Here is an 18,710-nt window from a genome sequence, read left to right on the forward strand (position 1 = left end):
GGCCAGGTAAGCCTCTTGCGCACGGACGTTCAGTGGACATTCAGCGGACGTCAGGCTGAATGAGATGTTCTGTATAACAAATTCCTTCTGATGTGTGATGGATAGATAAGATGATCTCAGTGCGCACATTGAACATACACCCTCTTGTGTCACCTGACCCCTGACCTTGAGCTCCTTGAAGCTGCAGTTTTTCGGAAGTCGGAGAGTTTGCGATTTAACTCCAAGAAACTGAAGACAAACTGGAGCAGCAGCGTCTGGCTGACTGACTGTTGCGTGTCCCATGATCCTCAAAGATCAAACTTGGACCCATATAAAGGTTGTCACAGTGCCACATCGTGCTTCTCCCAAATTGACGCCCATGGGTGCGTCTCAAATGATATTACGGCATTAATTATGGGATGGCAGATTAGATTACCCACCCTTTAGCTATTTAGCAGAAAACGCGTCGCTTAGCAACACCGCTGCGTTCAAAAGATTAACCATTAATTAGTATCATTCAGATACAGAATTACTCAACATCTTCGGGAAACTAAAACGCACGACAGGCAGGGCGTCACAGATCAGTGCGCAGGTCAAAAGGTAACGGGGCGAAAATGAATGACACCCAGTAACTCTGGAAAGGGTGACATATAGGAGAGGTGCAGTACCTGTATGTGTAACTGACGTCTTCACGTTATGAGCAAGCGAACAAAGTGAGGCAACGGGCGGCTGACTGGTCACCCCAGAAACCCCCCGCAGATTATTTTTCCCTCAGCGCAACTTCCCCCGGTTCAAACTTTCTGATGGGAGCGAGGCTTTCTGGCAAAGACGCGCGCGGCACCAGCAGTTATGGTGATGCAGATTAAAATAGAAACCGTGGCAGATGGGATTAGACTTAATGCGCCATTTTATATCGTGTAACGTGTCACATTCTGGGCGCTGCGCCCTTGTTTATGAGGTGCGTCCGAATTACAATTAGCCCACATTTCACCGAGATTCCTTTGAAGCCGCCGTGCTGCACTAACCGGCGGGCCACATTAATCTGACCGTCCGTGTTGTGTGCCACCTCTCTCCAAATTAGGCACAATGCGGCGGCGCCAAAGCGCACAAAGGTTTAATTGTGCAGAAACGCCGCGTGTCCAATCGCCGAGTGTGTATATGAGCAGCAAATGAAAGCTGGTGGACATGAAATAGTTACACCCACCATGACACCCCCCTCCTCTCTGCCTTTATTTGATTTATCGAATTTTCAGGCTGTGCACAGCTACAGATATGGATTTCATTTTGAAGCTGAGAAACTTTTAATAAATGCTTTTACTGCGCAGCACTCGCTCCCGGTGTGTGCGGGTGCACGCGTATCCGTGCAGAGTCGCTTTAGTTCTAAGTTTCTAAGCTTTAATGTGTTGGTTTTTCATCACTGCCGGGTGGCCGAACCTGGACCGGCGAGCTGTGAGCTCCGAGTCCGGACCACAGCGCGCGAGGGGAGGGAATCCCTCCAGTGTCTGACGCTTCCTTTACCAAGGAAACCCACACGCGCTCGCTGACGCAACTGCCCATTTTAGGAAACATGCGTCAATGGACCCAAGCAAGTCAGACAAATAGTGAACTCCGCGGCAGCACTGACGTCCGTAACAAAAAATAAACCCCTCCACACATGTTCTGGACCACTTTTACCGAATCCCAGCTTTTCGGTTTTCTCCCTGCTGTCCGCAGAGCGCAGGATGGTGCTAACGGATCTTTCCTTTTTCACTGCCTTTTGCAGAGACAACCCCTCCCTGCTGAAGTCGCAACGCCCCATGCGTGACGTAGGCTCTTTCGTTGGTGTTGAAAAGCCGTTGCAGTTCTTCATAGTGCCATTGAAGTGAGTCATCTCTAGGAAGTGTGGTAAAAAGGAAAAGAAAAAAAAAGTTCGAAGTGTTCCGTGAGCAGCAAAGAGAGCTCAGAGGAGTGTAGCTGGCAAGGCGACGGAAAATATTGAGAAGAGTAGAGAGGCAATAGGCTTTAAAGCGAATGTTAACCTGTGTGAGTCACTCTAACTACATGTTTGATTGTCGCTGCTGGATCTGACTGCTGAAGGTGTGCTGCTGACTTTAAGCTGACGTTTGCGCACCTGAGAGGATCTTTTGCAGCGTAGTGTAGGTCTACCTGCGGCTCCAGGAAAAAAACAACAAGAAATAGACTCTACAAGCAGGGATAATACACAAGAAAAAAACGATTTGTATTATCAGTAAAATGTTTTAGGTCAGTTTACAGGAGCAAAATTGCACTTTTGTTTTTTTCTCCTGCTTTGGAAATTAACGACTTCTCGAATCAGAGGATTTTTTTTTTCCTGTTGGTGCCTTTTTTGCATCGGGGATTTAAAAAAAAAAGGCTCTCAGAGCTCAAACAGTGCACTGAAATCTTCCTCTTTCCTGGATCATGTACCAGGACTACTCCGGGAACTACGACACCTCGTCCCGCGGCAGCAGCACCTCTCCGGCCCAGCCAGAGTCCTTCACAAGCGGCAGCAGCACGATCGGAAGTCCGATCTCTACCTCAAGCTACCAGGTAACAGAAGGAAAGGACTGGCTGCAGATTAATCTATTAATGAATGCATTCTGGATAACATGAAAGTGTCAGTTCGTTCTTGTGCAAAGTCCGATTTTTAGAAAATTATTCCATCGTGTTGCTACTTCCAGCCATTAACTGAATTTAAACAGGAATTTTCCGGGTCGCCTGGAGACACAAATCCGAATGAACCCAGTGACACGGTTCGAATCAGTGACTCAACAGGGGCAGTAGTCAATCTGTGCATAGGTGCAGTCTAATAATATTACAATGATTTTGCTTTTATAATATTTAGACACTGATTATTTTGTCTAATGTTACATTTCTCCATTAGTGCGCACCGCAGCTGGCGACAATGCGCGAGTTTGCGTAAATTTATGGTACAATTGTCTTATGCCAACAATTTACAAAAAAAAAAAAGACACATACGTGGTTTGTGCCCTGTTGCAGGAAAATTTGGCACACTGGAATAAATCCGAGTCTGTGATTTACAGATGTTAATTTCGCCTTTCTTTCTGCCAAATTCCCTGTGCGTTTGTAAAACGAACATTTCTGGGTTCTTTGCGAATTGTCTCGCAGAGACGAATGCGTGTAAAGCAAATGCACACCTGAGCTTTTTACACTTTTCATGCTGTGGTAATGATAAACTAGCTAGAGATGAAGCTCATAGTGGATGCAACAGGCATTTCGTGTTGGGCTGTGAGGTGTTTCAATATTCCATATGTATTGCTGCAGAATTTATCTAAGTTCCGTTTAAGTGACCACATGTTATTATTCCACATGGAATCAGAGTCTAATTCGATCAGGCGGGTCTCGGGCTGCACATGGCACGTTTTCTCCAGCTGGAAACGCGCTCTGACTGGGAGCGCAGGGCAATCAAAAGCCCGTTCTTCCTCGTTGTGTTCACGGTAGTAATTGTAGAGATGCATCTAAAACACCAAAATCTCATAAGGGTACGTTTTTACATAGTCTGAGTGAGACTTTAGATACAGTAGAGGTGTGACAGTGTAATGCCGTGAAGACGCGGTATCTCAAAAATATGAGGATATAAATCCGGGAACAGGCATGTTGTTTACCCCCACACCCTCTGCCGTGCAATTCTGTGGAAAAGCCTCCTCGGGCTCACGCAACATTACGGTAAAAGACTTTTGGACAGCGTGTATCATTGCTCTGGTTCCCTGTAATCACACGCTGGCTGCCTGTTTCCCATTACAGGGTTGGAACATGAACTCTTCGCTAGTTTATGGAGACATATGTAAACGACCCCCTCCCCCCGCGTGTTTTTGTAAGACCAGTATCATTTTAATCGGACTTGTTTGGCTCTAATGTCATGATTCCACTGAATGTCCTTTGTAGGCAGTTATTCATTTCCTGGTTTATATGTATTGTAAATTCCAGTGCTCTTATTCTGAAGCTAATCTGGCCCAAAAATTCCACTCGCATAATTCTGGATAATATGCCTGGCTTGTTACAGCTGTCTGCTTCCCCCCTTACTGGAACTGACCGCGTTTCACATGTGCTCGACAAATGCAATACACAATGACTCACCAGATAAACAAAGTTGCAAGAGACTGCCGGGATATCCGACGGAAAGTCGGGAATAACGGGGATGTGGGGACGTGCGTAATTTACGCACACGGGCTGGCAGTCCTCCTTTTTGATACCAGAAACAATGATCTAACATCACTTCTCGTGTTGACAATGTTTGTACAAGACCTTGATGCACAAATGTATATAGGCACGATATGTAAAATGTTTGTCTGTATGACAGTCTGAACAAAAATCTACCATTCTGGAACACATTATATCTTGAGATGTTCTCACAAAGCAGTGACTGCATGTTTTGTTTTGTTTTTGTTTTTTTTCCACTATTCCCCCCTGATTGCATGTTTCTTTAAAAAAAAAAAAAATCTTCTGTGAAATAAATTTAATAAAGTTTATTCCATTAAAAATATAATTTTACATTTCCCATCTGCCCCGTCAAATCAAAAGTGAACTTAAGAAGACGTGAAATGGCTCTCTAGTGCACTGTTATGTCTCATTGTAGTAAAAATGAGATGCAGTGGACACCTTGGGCTTTCCCACATGAATCACTGCATGTGTCACTGTTTCACTCCAGGGGTTACATACAGTGTTTCGCCTATGTGGACTGAATCACCACTATAAGCTTGAAATGTGGAAAAATGTGTGACTCTGATGACGGTGGGTGGTGGTGCGTGCATCTCTGTGATGGTACTCTAAGCACAGCAGAGATGCTTCTGGAATAGATCAGAAGCAGCACATTAGGAAATAAATCTATCCTCTTCTGGAGACTTTTATCTTCATCATGCATCCTTTTTCACCATCTTTTCCCTTCTCTTTCCAGAAGTACAGGGTTGACATGCCCGGCTCCAACAGTGCCTTTATTCCCACAATCAATGCAATCACGACAAGCCAAGACCTGCAGTGGATGGTGCAGCCCACTGTCATCACCTCTATGTCCAACCCTTACTCCCGCTCCCACCCATATGGCCATCACCTGACCAATGGTCCCAGTCTGCTTGCGCACAACCCACTGGCTCGGCCTGGGGTCATCCGCTCTATCGGGGACACCAGGAGAGGACGCAAGAGGGATGAACAGGTAACGAGCCAAAGCTAACCACTGTAAAAAACAAACAAACAAAAAAAATCTCTTTGATTGCTTTTCTGCTCACACAGAGCTCCTATTTATGCTCTTCGCTTCGTATTGATTGTGTGTGTGTCTGTCAAATACCTCATTCTACCTTTCATGCTCTTTCTTTTCTCGCCCTTAGCTGACCCCAGAGGAAGAGGAGAAGAGGAGGGTGAGGCGTGAGAGGAATAAGTTAGCAGCGGCAAAGTGCCGTAACCGTCGGCGGGAGCTCACCGAGATGCTGCAAGGGGTGAGTAGAAGACCTGCGCCAGGAGATCACCATCAAAATGTTCTTGTTTTTGTCTTCATAGAAAAATACCACAAATCTAAGTGCTGCAGCATCTTGTGGTGAGAACCATTAGCCAGTAAAGCCCCGTGCTTCCTGTTTTGTTTTGTTTTTTCTGTAAACTTTTTCATCTTTAATATTTTGTAGAAAAACAAAAAGGAAACAGAAACATATTTGCATACACAGAGAACACGGTGCACTTGTTTAGAGGCCTGGCAGGACTCCAGATTCTTGATGAGTGATTGAAGTCCACACCTAAATTTACAACCTCACATTACTGGTTTGACTCTCGCTGCGTCTCTGAGTGCAAGGTCTGAGTGAAGAGATGACAGGCAATGAAAAGCTTTTTGTCTCGGCCAGCTGTAGACAGAGGTAGGGCTGTCTCACAGTGCTGCCTGGCAGACAGTAACGGCATCTAAATGGACTAATTACCCAAATTACAGTGAGGTTGAGCTTGTCAGGCCTTAAAAAAAGAACCCAGGAATGGAATTTGCTGCAGGCAGCTGTCTCCATGAATGCAGGACATTTTGTAAAAAGGGCAAATTGCTTGTCTCACAATTCCACATAGGGGTATACAGCATGCGCGCGCACACACACACACAGTCATACAGTCACAGCCAATGCTTCAAGGAAAAACAAAAATTAAACTGCATTATTCATACACCTGCTTTAAAAAATAGAAACCTAGGAGTGTTGCTTTTCAGTGACATTAGGTTGGAGTGTTCGAACTCTCTGAATAACTGATACTATCACTTTAAGAGTCTCGCTGTGCGCCTCCTCTCTTGGCTCTTCGCGTACCACTTCCTCATACCTTTGCCCATGAGTCAAAGTTCTCAGACAGCATGTCAGCTTATCTTTATGTCTCATGTCTCACAGCCGATGAAAGCCTTTATGGTGTGGATTTGTGTCTTTTGTGTCTCACGTTAATGACACACTGTTTGATGCGGATCTCATTTCTCTGAGACACAAACAAGGCACAGTCATTATGTGGCGCTCAAATTCAAGCAGAAGGCTTCGAGATTACATGTTGTTAGTCCAAATGGTTCATGACAAATTTCTGGGTTTAATAAAATTGTGGCGCTTGGGAAAACTGAAGCAAACAGACAGTGCCCTCTTTTGGCTTCTCAGAGAACCACACGTACAGTCTGGAAACTTCATATTACATACTTCACAAGTGCTGAAGATGATTTTTATCACCTCATGTTCATTAGTAAGATGTTGCATCATGTTTTTATTAAGTTTAAACAAATTGTCTACCACTCTTTGGTGGCTTGGTGATAACAGGGATGAAGTTCCTATGTATTTATTGTCTCTGTATTTCCACTGTCCAATTAAGGCAAAATGCAAGTGGTAGTTCTAAACTTTACTTCATATTCAACAGGAAACCGAGAAGCTGGAGGAGGAGAAGGCAGACCTGCAGAAAGAGATCGAGACCCTGCAGAAGGAGAAAGACAAGCTGGAGTTCATGCTTGTTGCCCACAATCCCGTGTGCAAGCTGCCCATCGACGAGCGCCACCAGCCATCCGGGCAGCAGTGTAATCCGCTCCCACTCACCATGCGCACCAACATGGGCACACGGGCTCAGATGAATCAAGTGGTGGTGAAGCAGGAGCCCGAGGACAGGGACGAAAATATGGGCAAGCTTCAGCGCTCAATCATCAAGCCCATTTGTCTGGGAAGCAGCAGCATCAGTGGCGGGATGTACAGCCCAGATGGAGACAGCCTGAACACTCCAGTGGTGGCAGCATCTACTCCGGCTGCCACACCAAATGCTCCAAACCTCATATTCACCTACCCCAACATGGTGGAGCCCGAAAGCCCCTCGCCCTCTTCTGAATCCTGCTCCAAGGCCCACCGGCGCAGCAGCAGCAGCGGCGACCAGTCCTCAGACTCCCTCAACTCACCGACCCTCCTGGCCCTCTGAGCGAGGGCTCGTCTCGGCGCGGCTGAGAAACAAACACTGTGGCTGAAAGCAAACACAAGGATCGACTGCGCGCCCTCGTCCCCACCCTCCCTCCGGTGTCTTTAAAGACGCAAGAGCACACTGAAAAGTCCAGACCAAGCTGACCATGTGAGCCGTTTCCCCCCTTTAGAGGGAGACCCACAAGGGCTACGCTGCGTGTTTCTTCTCGTTCTGCTTCAGTGTAAAAAAAATTTTTTTTTATTCGTCAAAGTGTGTGCACCGACTCTGAAAAGCATCATCCCTTCACCATTTCAACTCCAGAGTGTCAACGTTTACTGGGCAGACAATTCTGAAGAAAGACATGCCTGCATTTGGCAGCCGTTGGTTGATGTGATTACAGCAAGAGAGCGCGTTCTTAATATATATATATATTTTTGAAAATGTTCAAAAAGCCATGTGTCCGACACTTGCACTCTGCCAAGACGAATCAATAAATAAATCACTAAACGAGGTCAGCTTTCTACTGGAAGGGGAGAAAGAGACAATGAGCAAAGACTTCCTCTCATCTCTTTTCCCACTTCGATTTGTCCTTTCAGAACTCGATTCAGGAAAAGAGTGTGTGCACATTCCTGATGTTCTTTCCATCTCTTTAATTGTATTTATGGCCTGTGCTGATTAAATTTTACAGTGTTTTGTTAAGACATTGTCCTCTCCTTTAATCTGCCTGTAGAAAAGCAAAGCGGTCGTCCGCAGGGTGACCAGAGCACTCCTCAGTGTTGCAAAGGATACGAGCCAACTTTCAATCAACGACTAGTTCCTACTCTCTACTTTCTATTTTGCCATAGTGGCTTGACTTTACAGTAGTATTGGTGTGCTTTTCCTCAGTGATTCTGTACCTGAACTTTACAACCTGTTTTTGACAAAGTGTATGTGATTTACATTGATGTCAGGGATATCTCTCATGTGTAGTAGAACCCAGTTGTGAAGAGCGTTGCAGGACTGCTGGCTGCTGATTGGTCTAGCCAAAGTGTTGCAGAGGTGGTACTTTACTAAACTCCGTCGCTTCAAGAGAGGTTCGTCTTTTCGGTCGAAGAGTTTGAACGAAACCCTCCTCGGCTTCTTTGTGCCGTTCATCCTCTAAACAAAGCGCTTACCTTTTTCCAACTCTGGTCAGGTTTCAGAAAAGCCGGGGGAAAAAAAAAAAAAAAGATTTTTATGACGCGTGTAATCTTGTAATTCGTCCGTCTTTGTCTGAAAAGGAGGGATTTTGCTTAAATTTGAAAAAGCCACTGTGGTCTAGACTGTCGCCAGCTGCCAATGATGTCAACCCTGTTTATACTGTGTTTGTAAATCTGTCACTTTTAGTAAAGAAATGATGTTTAAATTCAACTCAGATGTGGTGATTTATGGGTGCATGAATACAACATCGAGGTACTCGGTTAGAAACGTAGTGGCTTAAAACGAGGGCCAGATGTGGTTCACTTTATGAGAATAAGGAAGGGATACGAAGACTCTCTCAACAGCTGGCCTGACATGAAAGAGTGGACACCTATGACACTTCTTTGTCTTTATTTTTATGTGTGTAACTTAAAGGGTTGAGGGTTTAATGCACTGAGAAGGACACAACAGCGATATCTGAGACTTTTTTCTTTTATTTTTTTCGTTTACTTCAGACATTCCTAATGACTATCAACGTCAGGGGTAAAAGGAAGGTGCCATCGCAAACCTTTTTGCTATGAGAAGAATAAGGGATATGGTTGGGAGAGTTTTGTTGCGCTGGTTGCAGAAAACAGACTTTTCAATTCAATACAAGCTGCTGCTACTTGTTTGGAAAGGCTCAGTAATGGTTGATTTACTGTGGCTGGTTGTTATCCTGCATGAGAAGGTGGAATGATAACCAAAAACATCACCATGTCTGTATGTTGAAATATTCTGGAGCCCCTCGACACACATAGGAAAGCCATTGACTGTAGATCTTCTACTGTACATGTCATCTACTGTCTCTGTCCTCTGTTTTACTATTACTTCTTTTCCAAATGCTTTAACTGTTTAAAATGATTCAAAATTAATAAAAAACAGCAATATGTATAGCAGTGTTTGTTAATTTAAAAGAATGATGATAATAAAAAAATAATAATTTTCACCTTGAGTTTTTGTCCTTTATTGTTTTGGGTTTTTAAAAAATGCATTTCAGACAATTAATATTACTGCATTAATTATTCTGTTTGAACTAAACCAAAATATTTTTTTTACATTTATACTTGGATGAACTGTCAAGTGAAAAGCAACACAAAAGGAATTCAAGAGCATCGTAAATATAAATGGGTATTAAATTTTCGGTGAAGGTGTTATGTTCAAAATTGTTCACAGAATATATTTTAAGAATATATTTGAGTCATATATAAAGAAGACAACTTCTCGTGTCATCTCTTCACCAGAGTATGGCATCAGAAAGCGGCCCATTGTGCTAAAAGAACATATTATCTACTAGTGCAAAAGATCTCAAAGTCTGGTGACTGAGTGGCACGTTGGGGAGTGAACATAAGGTTGAGAGATCCAAATGAAAAATACATCCATCAAATGAAATTATTGCACATTCAGCTTAAACTAACCTTCCAGTCAGTACAAAAGAAACCCCTGACAGCTTTGGACTAGGGTCAAGTTTGCCATCATCTTAGTTTGGGATACATAAACTGTATAGGTGCAATGCACAGAAACAGACATCTTCTAATTAGTGCTAATAGCCCAATAAAATACCAGAACTTCACTCACCAAAATGACAGCCCAGCCTACTTAGAGGGTGGTTTAGTACACATGGCATTAGAAATGTTCCAAAATGCACTGACAGGTATTTTGCCTATGAGGTGTAGAGAATCATCAGCTGATTCTGTGTTCACTTAATAATTTAAAACATGTGAAAGTGTGCATAATCATCTTAAGATCTGTCAAAGCACAGGATAAACTGACATTCTGCAGGCTTTAGCATAAAGCACACATGCAATATTATTTATTTATTATTACTTTTGTTGTGTTGTGTTATTTTTTGCGTAGTGCCAATTTCATTGTACTGTTGTACTATGTATGACTGTGCAATGACAATAAAGAGTTATCTTATCTTTTATGTATATTTTAAAGCCAACAGTCACTAAATGGGTATAATATAAAATGACTTTGCTATCATGGATAATGATAGCATGATAATGATTTAAAATTCACCTCTTAATTCGTTTGCCTTGAATATCAGGCACACTGCACTTTGAACATCTCTTAAAATATTTGTCCTTTTATGAAAAACTGTGTTTTAAATCCAAACATGAGTATTTGCAGCCCCCAAGTGGTCAAATGTGGGAATTACAACAAAACGTTGACATGGAAGTGGAAGAAGTTGGGTTTAAAATCTGTGGACCATAAAATATTACAGATGAAATTGGCATCATCATCATCGTCATTCAGTCATATTGATGGTTTTCTTCAGGAGGACAAACTTGTGGGCCCAATGGGTGGTGTGGCGATTGCCTCACAGCAAGAAGGTCCTGAGTTTGATTCCACCACCTGGACGGGGCCTTTCTGTGTGGAGTTCAGTGATGCGAATAACGGCGTTACAAGTAACGGCGTTACAAGTAACGGCGTTACTAACGGCGTAACTGAGATGAGATTGCATGAGGGACACGTGCAGGCATTGTGCATATGTGATGCCACGTGAAAAACCTCAGTTGGCATCAATGTAGCTTGCCATCACCAGTGTGTGAATGTGTGTGTGAATGGGTGGATGACTGGATATGTAAAGCGCGTTGGGATCCTTAGGGACTAGTAAAGCACTATATAAATACAGGCCATTTACCATTTACCATTTATGACTTTTTCATATTTGCATGACAGTGATATAGGATGGATTACACAAGTATCAGTTGGGATCACCATTGTCTGTTCCCAGAAGTCAGTTTTACTTCACACAACAGAGGTAGAATGTACACTATCATCTTTATATATTCCTAAAACGTAGCCTGGTAGCTGATTAAAAGAATTTGTTGATACATGTACATATTTATTTAACTGTAAACTCTAACATTTATACCTTTCATGTGAACATAATCTGATTAATTCCAGCATTTCACATTCATAAATGTACTAATTTAATAGTTTTTCTTTTTTCCTTCTTTTTATTAGTAAGGATGTTATTGTGATATCTATAGAAAATTTAAAAAGAAATTTAATTAAATGTATTTTTGACATTTTCCCTGTTTCATCTGTTTTTTTTTAGCAAATTGTCATGGTTCCGAGTCTGATGACTCAGTGTTTTGTGAGGTTTTGGTTCTGTACTCCCTCTGTTCCAGTTCAGTCGGGTCTCTGTGTAAAGCCTGTGTCTCTGAGTCTGTGTCTCTGCATGTGTGTTGCATTTCCTGTTTTACTTTGAAGGTCTTTGTCTTATTTCAGTGTATTCAGTTTTGCGTGCTCCCCATCTCGTCTGTGTGATCAGTGTCAGCCATGTCTCCCAGCTATTTCTTCTTGGTCCATTTCACCTCTTGTATTTAGCGTCTGCATCTTCCCCTGCTCATCATTCCGTCGTCCCTCATTCTACACTCTGTGTTACGTCTGCCAGCTTACCTGCCTGTTTAGTTTATTTGTATTCTCAGTTTAGCTAGTTTTCTGTTTTTTCTGCAATCCAGGAATAAAGCCGAGTGTTTTTGAGTTACGTTTGCCTCTGTGAATCCTGCTCTTGGGTCCACCATTCCCGCCTGCCTTCACACAGCTGTGACGCAAATGAACTCAACTCAGTCCTGAGTGAGGCGCCAGACACACCCAAGTAAGCAACCTCAATCAGAGCAGGGATACTGTGGCCCCACCTTGGACCAAGGCCTGGGGAGGGGCTTATTTCAAATGCCTAGTGGTCAGTCCTTAGCCCGTGGGACCACACCAGAGTACATTAGAGTTATATTAAGAGTAACAGACAATATGAATTTTAGCTGATGATGCTTAGATTCATTCACTAAATTCTACCGGTATACTAACTTTAAATTGTTAAGTATAAAGACAGTATCATCAGTACACGGTCAATGTATTATATTGTTGAATTCAGTTGTGCAGTAAACCTCAGATCAGCAGCAGCAGGTTAGCTGGTCACAGCCTGTACACAAAGAAAACTGCTGTTGCAATAGCGAATGTTGGTGTGTTTTCGAAATGAAGTCAAAGTATTTCTTTCTTCATACTCTCTTAAAAGCTTTAGTTAAATTGGAATATTTTAAGATATTACTAGTCATGGGCATCGTGCAATGAGTGTCTTTAAACAAAGAATTCAGGATTACAAACAGTGACTTGATAATTGGATTATGTGAAAGGACCAGTCTAAAAAAAGAGGTATATTTGAATAAAATACAGTTTAATAAACATCAACCACTAAAACACAAACCATAAAATAGATCACACCAGATAGAAATGGCGATAAAGCACTGAGATCATCTGAGGTAGCTTTCACAGCCTTCCACCCAGATGTCTCCTAACTTGACTTACATCAACATATTCCTGTTGGATTTTCATTCTCTTATTAGCTAGAGCTTAATTTAACAAAAGAATTCTTAGTTTTCTTAATTTACAGTTTACAGGCATTTAGTGAAATATTGCAGTAAACTATTTCTGAAAAAACAAACAAAATTAGTGCTGTCAGCGTTAATCTCGATAAAATGACGTTAACGCCATAACCGCATTAACGCGGCAAATCTCCGTTAGCGAGTTAACACGGAACGCCCCGTGCGTGGGGCTGCACGGTGCTAACGCTAACGTGTTAACAAGCTAACCGCACTAATGCGTTAACCAAAAATTTTAAAACAACTATCATTTCTTCACAGGTGAGCACTGCTTGGATGTAGACAACAGCAGAAGAAAACAAGAAAAAGCTGGATGTTCAAGACATGAAAGAATCCTCACCTACCCAAACAGTAAGCTACATAAACTGTATCTCTTTCTGCTTGTACCACTTAGAATTGACTACATCAGTGGGACAGCTCACATTGAAACAAAGTAAGAAAGGCAAGGCTGAGATGGTTTGAACAAAGAAGAAGGAATAGTGAATATATTGACAGAGGCTCTTTACATCTTTACAAGATGTGAAAAAAATTGGATTTAGTTATGATAACCAAAGATAATTTGCACATCACCTTTTTCTTCTTATTAGGGCTTAAAGTTTGCATTGTGAGGTGGGCTCTTTGAGTGAAAGACGGTTCACCACGGGGGGTGACTCATACTTGCAAAGAGACTTCAAGTTGTATAATTACCCTTAGAGTCTGGTTGTTCTGGGTGTACTCAGCCTCTTTGCCTACTTAGAGATGAGATACGCTTCAGCCCATCCGTGACCATGAATTGGATGAGCCGTCAAGAAAATGGAAACGGTTAGAGTCAGAAAGGTTAAAACAGGGTATATTGCCCTTGCGGCAACTCATTAGCCAATGAGGTGAACAGACAGTCTTCCCATAAACTGCCAGGGAATCTCACATGAACCCAAGATTTATTTCTTTGCAAATCAGTGTTGTGTGCCAATCACAGGTAAACCCTTCCGCTCATAATGCTTCCAAATGTACTCAGTGATGGCGCTCTCTTGGTTAAGCTCTTTCCTGAACAAGATAATAAAACACTTGGGAGCCAAGTGACTGAAGAGGATGCTGAAGCAGGAAGTAAGGATGGCTGCACCTTCTATTGCTGGTTTGTACTTCCCTGACATGGTGAGATAAAGTGGGAGGAAGATAATCCAGATAACCATGAACAGCATCATACTGACAGTGATTAAAGAAGCATTTTTATACAAATCTGGCAGCTGTCTACCCTTGAATGCAAAAAGGAAACAAGTAAGGCCCAAGCAACCATTGTAGACTAACATGGCTGAACCCAAAAGTACCCAAAGGACGTCATCTCACACTGGTGCAGGATAGTTTTGCCCACTTGGATCTCTTGAGGAGTGGGTGGGTTGAAGATCAGCCATGACACTGATACGGCCACCTGGATCCCAGAGACAACAGTCACAAGCACCAGTGGTTGATTTAGCTTCTTTATCCAGGGCCCAATCGTCAGATCAAAGTTGAAGCCCAACAAGATTTGAAACAAGTTGGCCAGAATGCAAGAGATGCAGAGGGTAAAGACTATACCAAAGAGCGGCAAACCTACGCAGTTTAAGTTCTGAGTAGGTTTGTCAATGAAAGTGAACGTAAGGCAGAAGCCAGCCAGCAGGGACAGCGGGAGTTCTAAGATTGATTGCAAACAGAACAGCAAACACAACAGTAACAATGATCCCAGTGGCTGCCAGAGAACAGAGGATGATCGAGAAAGGATCAGACCACGGGAGAAACTCAACTGTTTTGTTCAAACACCGATGCAACTTTTTAGACGAATATTGCCTTTCACTGCAGGGTTTACACCTTGAACCTGCACAGAGAAAGACAAATAATATTTAAAAACATGAAGAAAGAGAAAATATTTTCTTATTCAACATGCAAAAGCCTAAATGTAGACAACTTGGTTTTAAACATGGAAGTTTAACTGTAATATCTGATTACAGAGCAGAAGTGTGAGAGTAATATTTGAAAATATTTGCAAATTAATGTAAAAACTGATATAGGATAATTATGGAAATGAGGTCACGTTTTTAACAAATATGGATTGCATTTATATAGCGCTTTTCGAGACCCTCAAAGCGCTTTACAATTCCACTATACATTCACTCTCACATTCACACACTTGTGGAGGCAAGCTACAGTTGTAGCCGGAGCTGCCCTGGGGCAGACTGACAGAAGCGAGGCTGCCATATTGCACCATCAGCTCCTCTGGCCAACACCAGTATGCAGTAGGGTGAAGTGTCTTGCCCAAGGACACAACGACCGAGACTGTCCGAGCCGGGGCTCGAAACGGCAACCTTCCAATTACAAGACGAACTGCCAACTCTTGAGCTACGATCGCTTTAATAAAAGCACTATAGTACTTTATGGTAATAATCAACTTTATAATTGTTATTTGATTTTTTTTTAAAGAGTAATAACAATGTTTACATGCGAATCTGTTTTCTTAGAAGTACCTTTATCTTTGTTTAAGTTTCTGTGTCTTGTGTTTGAGCTGGTTTATGTGGCAAAACTGAATTTTAAAGGTTTATTGCTCAGGTATTAATAAAACCAGTGTCCAAATGGTAATAAACTATTCAAAAGTCAGTAGACGTTATTACTTTACTGTGAGTATGATGTGAGTAATTCTTGCAAATAAGTATCATAAATTTGCATTGATGTGACTATATAGGATTATTAAGCACAGCATAATTTAGATAATCATCATCTTACCTTTTCCAGGGGAAAACTCTCCAATCACACATGCAACACAACGTTGACAACACTTCCCCTCTGAAACTCGTATCCTGCTCCACAGGTTTGAGCAGTTGTAAGCGGACACCTTAAAAGGAAACAATTGCATTACTACATGATATAAATTATGTTGGGAAATAAATTCATGTTAGTTGTCCTCTCACCGTGTCATTTATCAGGTCTTTGAAAAGATATAATGGGATTTTAATTTTTCCATCTGGACTGTATTTCCCAATAGTTTCTATTTTTGCACCCTGTTTGAATTCAGACATGTTCCAGTATACGATATCATATCCCATCCTAGGATCTCCATCACTATTGAAGGATATGTGTGTGGTGCTCATGTTAAAGTTGACTCTTTGGATTTCTGAGAGAAACTGTAGAGATAAAACATTGTAAATCAACCAAACTTTTCTACAAACTAAAATAGAAAGTTTAAAACATTTTTTTGTTTTACTGTTAGTAGGAAAAGGCTCTGCAACAATAACAGAAATATTGGTAACTTGTGGCAAGAAGTTAAGTTCCCAAAATCTCAGGACATTAAAAAATGATCAGCAGCGAGTTTCAAACCATTTAAAGCCATGAATGTGATGACAAATTTAAGGGTGCTCTTTGAAAAATATATTGCACAAGTTTCTATACAGGGATATGCTTGTGTAGTTCTCTTCCTGGTTTTGTGTATGTGATAGGGAGAGTGGAGGTGGGGCTCAGGAGGCAACACACCTGTTAGCAGTTGGTTAATTGTACTTTATAGAGGTTTGCTGCTAAACTTCTCACTCTCTTCTCCCCAACAAGCGGGAGACTGATTTTATTTATCCTTATTTTTTTGCAGATACCAGATAACAAAATCAAGCATTGAAAATCAAGCAAATTTATTATATAATCCTTTTTAGGGACAAATGTATAAAAATTATTTGTCAAAGACAAACAATTGATAATCAACAAGCTATCTTTACTGTACCTCTGAGGCTGTGAATTTGGGGCTATGTTCACACTGGTGGTTGTCCCACTTCAGCAAGCATCTGAGCCCCTCACCAATGACTTGAACAGCTAAATAGATCCTATAAGATTCATCCTGGTCGATGTAAGAAGCCAAGAAACTCGGTTCCAGACATTGTCTTTCTTCTTCAGACTGATTTGAACAAAGTGGATTCTGCGTCAGGTAATCTTCGAGAAGGGCGTTTTCAGTTCAATTAAACATTGAGATGACACAGTCTTTAAAGCCAGGCACCTCTTTCTGCTTAAATATGAACCCAAAAACTTCTCCTGCCAGCTCGATGCCTGACATTGCAGAGATCTTTGGAGAGCTGGACCATGCATCACTTGCAATCCACGTTCTGTTAACTTTGTGTTTAATAGCTGCTTCCAGGATGATTTCTGCATTAGTCTCCTTTGTGAAGAGAATGATGGCCTCAGCAGAGGAGTTTTTTATTTTTTCCAGTAGTTCATTCAGCTCAGTTTGGGTCTGGGAGTTGTTTGTCATAAAATCAGCTGACAAGAGGTGAACAAAGAAACTTCTTCACCAGCTCAACAATACCTCTTGCCTGATATTTATCGCTCTGCACTGTTCGCAGAAGCTTGAATCTGTCGCTGAGAAACTCACTAGTTGATGCATAACCAATCTGTTAAACAGACATAAGGAGATATTACAATACATCAGTTTCAACAGATATACAATCTAAAGATTTAGTTGCCAAAATCATTACATTTCTACTGGTCCTTATTATTATTAATGTCTCTTTGTGTTTCTAACTGAGCTTTGTAGGACAGTATCAAATGAATAGAAAACAAACCTGGGCAACTGATGACAGAGCAACAATTCTTGCTACAGCTATCGATACTTCCGAGTACCTTTCTCCAATCACCACCTTCATTTGGGGCTCTGATGGTAATAAACAGCTTCGTGGGTCTGACTGACTCTTCAGCAGCTCAAGAGTCGCTCTCACAGCGAGGCCGACATCTCCACAGGTGTCATAGATGTCGTATCCTATGGTGATGTTAGGTAGCTTGATTTTTCTGATGGCGTATATCATTACCTGACTGCGGAGGAACATTTGTACATCCTGTCCATGAAACAGTGCAATATTATGATTGTAACACTTACATTGTATTATTTTTTTTATTTACTTTAAATATCTATGTGGGATCTATATGTATGACTAAGCTGGTGCATGACGATTTAAAGGAAAAGCCTAACCTGTTACTTTGCACAGTGAGGGGTTGTTGTTTCCCTGTGAGAGATCTTTTGTTTGCATGGTTTGCATCCACCTGTTCTCCAATCAAAAAGGTTTATGCAAAGGATGACACAGTATATCTGAGTGATCACTGTTATGGGATTGGTTTCTTCAGGATGACAATGCAGATTGATGTGTTAGACATTTCTTTCCACCATCACCATCACAAAAGCACTAAAAACAGGGGAATATTGCTCAGAAGAATGGTTTTCATTCCTCCATTAGATTTTTGTGTCTATAAATGCTGGAGATGCAAAATGCATTTGATTTCCATCCAAGATATTTTGAGAAGAGGAAAAAACATATGCAGAGCTCAAATTCTAAGTAATCCAAAGGTATTAAGACTAGGTTTCAAGTTTTTTTTAATTGAAAGACATTACTGATCCAAACATGTGGTGCAGTTTTCACAGCAACCCATGAGAGGGCAGCATGTTTCATTTAACAACCTTCATTGAGAATTATATGCCAAATAGTACAATCCGTTTTACTTTAATGAAATCAATCACTAGAAATGCTATCATTCACTATAGCTAGAGCGCTGTTTCAATGATGTTGCAAAAACTGTTTCTGTTACATTCAGTATTGAAAGTGAGGATCATGGGACCTGATCAACTCGGTGAAAGATGTGAGGATTAAGCTATCGAACTCAAATCAAATTCCTTAAGTCAAAAGAAGTAAGAATGATATTATACATTATACAAACGCCTAATCTGTATTTTTTTATTTTCTTCTTTGGTATTTCTCAAAATAATATTTATAATATTCTATGCATTTTCAT

General features: G+C 41.5%; 1 protein-coding gene and 1 pseudogene across 1 annotated transcript; one reads left to right on the forward strand and one right to left on the reverse strand.

The window, feature by feature from the left end:
• The first annotated feature begins 1,825 nt into the window (after positions 1-1,825).
• fosl2 (FOS like 2, AP-1 transcription factor subunit) lies at positions 1,826-9,508 on the forward strand. The gene is made up of 4 exons (XM_085391532.1): positions 1,826-2,526; positions 4,892-5,146; positions 5,319-5,426; positions 6,844-9,508. The coding sequence occupies exons 1-4, from the start codon at positions 2,398-2,400 to the stop codon at positions 7,384-7,386; spliced, it is 1,035 nt and encodes a 344-aa protein (XP_085247658.1). The 5' UTR covers positions 1,826-2,397; the 3' UTR covers positions 7,387-9,508.
• Positions 9,509-13,879: 4,371 nt separating this feature from the next.
• Positions 13,880-17,953, reverse strand: LOC146646523 (G protein-coupled receptor family C group 6 member A-like; annotated as a pseudogene).
• Between the last annotated feature and the right edge of the window lie 757 nt (positions 17,954-18,710).

This window comes from Rhamphochromis longiceps, linkage group LG19 (genome assembly GCF_057381845.1).
Source record: "Rhamphochromis longiceps isolate RC_006_pf linkage group LG19, R_longiceps_female_GT1.1, whole genome shotgun sequence".
Lineage (NCBI taxonomy): Eukaryota > Metazoa > Chordata > Actinopteri > Cichliformes > Cichlidae > Rhamphochromis > Rhamphochromis longiceps.

Excerpts from the sequence above, each read along its gene's own strand:
- fosl2 (XM_085391532.1), top strand. The coding sequence starts at position 2,398 with ATGTACCAGGACTACTCCGGGAACTACGACACCTCGTCCCGCGGCAGC. Across the intron at positions 2,527-4,891 it reads TCTCTACCTCAAGCTACCAG|AAGTACAGGGTTGACATGCC; the intron begins GTAACAGAAGGA and ends TTCTCTTTCCAG. Across the intron at positions 5,147-5,318 it reads GACGCAAGAGGGATGAACAG|CTGACCCCAGAGGAAGAGGA; the intron begins GTAACGAGCCAA and ends TCTCGCCCTTAG.